The sequence below is a fragment of the Tupaia chinensis genome, unplaced genomic scaffold (assembly GCF_000334495.1).
Source record: "Tupaia chinensis unplaced genomic scaffold, TupChi_1.0 Scaffold146907_1, whole genome shotgun sequence".
Lineage (NCBI taxonomy): Eukaryota > Metazoa > Chordata > Mammalia > Scandentia > Tupaiidae > Tupaia > Tupaia belangeri.
In genome coordinates, this window is record NW_006206760.1 from 3,201,411 (window position 1) to 3,206,415 (window position 5,005).

Consider the following 5,005-nt stretch of genomic DNA (forward strand, 5'->3'; position numbering starts at 1 on the left):
GACTCAAACCGTGGTCAACTACATGGGAGTCTAGCAACGTAGCCATTAACGCCATCTGCTGGTCCCCTGAACAGATTATTTTAAAAAGTCTTAGTTCCCTGTTTATAAAATGGGAATGATCTAGAATCATCCTACCACAGTTTGTAAGGAATTAAGGTGGTTTACATTAAATAGATAGAAAACATCTTTCTCTTTTCAGCATGTATTTGCAATTAAATGCCTATTTTCTTCCCCTCATCCTCAGATTTTCCTAGAAAGTGATAGATGATACAATTTAAATCAAAACTTGATTTTTGCAGCATGTTCTAGTCTGTAGAAAGTGTTCATCTCCTTAATCAAATTGAATCTTGCTACAGCCCCAAGAGGGAGGTAAACAACAAAAAGCCCATTTGACAGGGGCCAACAAGTGGCATGGTGGTCAAGGTGCTGGACTCCCACATGGCCAAGTGCAGTTCGAGTCCTGGACCTGGTAGCTTGTTTTCTCACTTTCCTTCTCTCTTTGATGAGGGTATGTGCCCTATAGCAAACTTCAAAATAATAATAATAAATAAAATGAAATAAATCGTTCTTCTGTTAAGAGCCCATTTTGCAGATAAGGAGGCCTTGGAGACTTGAGCGGTGTAAAGTGCATGCCAAGCATGAACCTGGTGCCTCTTCTATTATACCAACTGCTTCAAGTGACACCAACAGGAATCACTTAAGTTCAATATATGTTGTCCTATTTTCTTTGTACAACAGCTGCAGAAAGTATGAAGATGGAGAAAATAATGACAATCACATTCATTTCAAGTCCACGTTTTCAATGAAAAGTACAGGAAGCAGGCAGTGTGACTGAGCAGTCTAAGGCACTAGATTATGGCTCCAGTCTCTTTGGGGGCGTGAGTTCGAATCCCACCACTGCCAAAAGTTCTTTGGGGTCAGAGGTGGCATGGTGGTTAAGGGTATTGGACTCCCATGTGGCCGACTGTAGTTTGAGTCCTGGACCTGGTGGCTTGCTGTCTCACTTTCCTTCTCTCTCTCTCACTTTGTCCCTCTCTGGTCAAATGAAAATAAATAAATAAATACACAAGTTAAATAAAATAATTCTTTTTTTTAAAGTGCAGGAAAACAACAGAGTAAGTAGTACCAAGTACTTACTGTAAGTACCACAAAGTATTCCTGTCTTACAGTCGCCATCCACTTAGAGGAACACTCAGTAAAGACGTGACCACATAATTCCACTTTGAAAAGCGTGTAGAATAAAACCTCGGCTTTTAGGGACTGGCAGTTGGCATAATTAAACCTCGGCTTTCTGGAAGTAAGCCCACATTTCCAGATTGTTCCAAAATCAACAGGAATCAAGTAAAACCCCACTTTTTTCCTCATTAAAAACAATAGCTACTGATCATAGAGTATAGTCTTAGCCTTCAGATTGTCAGGGTGCCCCAAGGAAGAGCTCATTTGATACACAGAAGAGGTGCAATAAAGATTTGTGGGATGGGGGCCAGCAGGTGGTGTGGTGGTTAAAGGCACTAAACTCCCACATGGTCAACTGCGGTTCAAGTCCCGGTCCCAGTGGCTTGCTCTCTTACCCTCTCTGTCTCTCTCTGGTCAAATAAAAAATAATGATAATAAATAAACAAATAATTAAAAAACAAAGAAAGATTTGTGGCATGAATGAGAAAACAGACTTCACAGTCACACCCACTGTCCAGAGACACTGATTCATTCATAATGTGGATATGGAAACTCCTCATGGGCTTCTGGACTGTCCTGGGCCAGTTATGAAAGACCAAGGACTCCGAAAGAAACCAAGGACGTAAACCCGACAGGGCAGCAGAGATGGCGTGACCAAAAGTGACAGCACAGGAAAGAACAGGGATGAAGGCGCAGATCGGAGGGCACTGGCCAGGGGCCTCGGCAGCCTTGGGGGTCAGATACTGGGAGCTGTGCTTTTAGCTGGAAGGAGGGTCATCAGAGGACGCTGGGCCCCTTTCCAGGTTGGTGCCTGTCTCAAGCCAAAGAAGAAACAGGGAGGAAAGTGCAAGATGAGTAGGAAAAGAAAATGCTCTTTTTTTTTTAAAAAAGGACAACACCCTCCCCCATTCCCAGGAAGGTACTCTCTGTAGGCACATATACATGCAACCTGCTCTAGAAGTCACGTTGGTTTTTTTTTTTTTTTTTTTTTTTTTAGAAAAGATTTTTGTTATAGAGTGCATGTGTTTGCCAGAGAGACTGAGAGAGACAGAAAGCAAAAAATCATCCCTGGGGGGATGGCAACATCGCAACTCCTTCTCTGGATCTTGGGTATGCACACGTACCCACCCTGAGTTGGAAGCTGCTGGGTTGGGGAATCGAACTACGATCTAATACATGGGAATCCAGCGACATAACCATTACGCCACCTGCTAGTCCCAGAAGTCAGGTTTTAGTTGTTTAGTGGAAACTGTTTTGTGGGACAATGCACTACCACTTCTGCCTAGAGGAACTTGCACACTGCCAGTTACTAAGTAATCAGAGGTGGAAACACTTCCCTTCCCTAAAGAAGCACAAAGTTACTTTTTCAGAAAAAAAAAAAACAAAAACAAAACAAAACAAAAGAAGCTTGCCCACGTGGCTGCCAGTAGCACCGGAAAGGGAATTTGCTGACATTTCATTCACAGGAGCAGAGACCAGAGAATAAAGACAAAGACCTACCCCACCCACACCTGCTTCCAACCTCTTCTATCCACGCCAGTGGGACCCAGAATGTGCCCAGCACTGTGCCTGGCACTAGAAGTCACTGAGAGTCCCCGCCACTGGCAACAGCATTTGAGGTCCCAGTGCAAAATAAAAATGCATAACCCCTTGTTTAATTAACTTCAAGACAGAACAACAGAGCACTGGACCAAGACTGGAGCCCTTCTAGAAGCTACTGTCTCAAGGTCCTGAAGTCAGTCCTGGACGAAGACATGAAGCAAACCTGCCCTCAGGTTGATGGGGTTTTTGTTGATCTGTTTAAGTCCAGACCCGGAAACGGGAGCGACAAGTAGACACAAACTCAGCAGGAGAGACCAGAGAAGAACTTTGCGGGGGAACTCGACCAGGGTGCAGGCAGGCTCCAAAAAACAAGCCCCCGACTCTGCTCCAGCGATAAGAAAGAGTAGGAGGGGCCAGCAGGTAGCCCGGTAGTAAAGGGCGCTGGACTTCCACATGGCCGACAGCGGTTCGAGTCCCAGACATGGTGGCTTGCTTTCTCGCTTTCTCTCTCTTTCTCACTTTGTCCCTTTCTGGTCCAATTAAAATAAATTTAATAAATAAATGAAGTTAAATAAAATAATTCTTAAAAATAAAGAATGAAAGAGTAAGAAGGTAAAAGCCATGCTGTGTCCAAAGGGCCCCTTGCACCTCTGCGAAGTCAGCGTCTAAGGGAGACCCCTGCAGCGGCGCCCCCCCAGGACTCAGACTCCCAGCCCGGCCCCCTGGAGGGACAGGCCCCTGAACCACAAAGGCCCGAGGAGCGAGAACAGGCGCGCGGGGCAGTTGTGGGTGTGCCGGGCGCACAGCAGACAGAGCACGGTCGGTGGCCCGAGTGACACGGACGTGCGCGCCTCGGCCAGCCAGATCCCGGGCCCGGGGCGGCCACCTCCGGGCTGCCCGGACTCGATCCTCTCCTCTGAGCCGCAGACCCGCCGGAGACAGCCTTTTCCGGAGGAGCTCCGAGCTCGTCCCACGCCGGGGGGACAGGCCTGGCGGCCGGCGCGTCCTGCTCGGTCCCCGAGAACCCGCGCGCGGGCTGGGCGTGCGGCGGGGAGGCGGGGAGGAAGTGGCGCCGCGCCGGGGTGCAGACCGCACACCCCACGGCCTCCTCCAGGCGCCCCGGGCCCTGCAGCCCTCACCTGGTCCCATCGCAGCCACTGAGCCGTCTCCTGGTCCAGTCGGGCGTCCATACCCGCGTCGCGGCCTCCCGGAGCCGCCGCCGCCATGCCCGCCCTGCCACTGCCAGCAGAGAGCGAGCTCGCCCTTCCGGCCTCGGGGCGCAGAGGCGGAGGCAGGGGAGAGAGAGGCGGAGGCAGGGGCGGGGCGGGGCGGGGAGAAAAAGAGGTGAAGGGGGAGCTGTCGCTGGGACCTGGTACGTGAGAACGTCATTACTGTCCTCCCTCGGAAGTCGCGGGGCTGCCCCACCCAGGTAACTGCTGTTAGTCCAGGCGCGTGGTCAGGGGCTAGGATCCCCCATGAGCAAACCTAGACCCCATCCTCAAAATGATGTAAGGATTCCGGTGATCCAGAAAAAGCTTCGTAAACGAAGAACAGGGGCCGGCAGGTGGCGTGGTGATTAAAGGTCCTGGACTCCCACATGGCTGACTGGTTCGGTCCTGGACCTGGCAGCTTGCTTTCTCTTTCCCCTTTCTTTCGCTTGCTCCTTGTCTCATCGAATTAAAAAAATAATAATAATAACAAATGGAAATAAATAATTCTTTAGAAGAAGAAGAACAACAAATGGGGAGGATTAAATAAATAGCCCGAAAGAGCTGAGAGTCCAGAGCAACCCTACTGGTGTAGGGACAGTTAAAAGTTTGTATGGCAGAGCAGTGTCAGGACTGTTTCCAGTTAATGATGTTGAGTCAACTAGGTATCCAGGTAGGATGAAGAAAAGAAACCAGACCCCTGCCTCACACCACACACAAGCATATATTCCAGGTCAGTTGTAGGGAGCATTGATGTAGGGAACTGCTGATGCCTGGATCCCTACACCACGGTAGGAAGATGAGTGTCCCTGAGCATGGAAAGCCTGTGGGAGAACATTTCCAACAGTATTATCTGTAAGAAAAGGGGGGAAAAACCCCAAGTGGAAACAACCCAAACCCATCAATCATGCAGGAGAAATTCATGGCAGTACATTCCTACCCATTCTTCTGAATAGATTATGGTCTCTTCCTGCAATAATGAACCACTGTTATAACCATGCACACAGATCTGACAAACGATTTTAACCTCATCTGAAACATCCAGGAGCTTTTTTTTTTTTTCTTTCAATATTTCTTTA

General features: G+C 48.7%; 1 protein-coding gene across 1 annotated transcript in view; it reads right to left on the bottom strand.

Moving 5' to 3' along the window:
* Nucleotides 1-4,001, bottom strand: part of PGM2 (phosphoglucomutase 2) — a 27,121-nt gene extending 23,120 nt beyond the window's left edge. Inside the window, exon 1 of the mRNA XM_006169253.3 lies at nt 3,858-4,001. Coding sequence (XP_006169315.1) covers nt 3,858-3,944 — 87 coding nt within the window. The 5' untranslated portion in view covers nt 3,945-4,001. The remainder of the gene's footprint in view (nt 1-3,857) is intronic.
* Between the last annotated feature and the right edge of the window lie 1,004 nt (nt 4,002-5,005).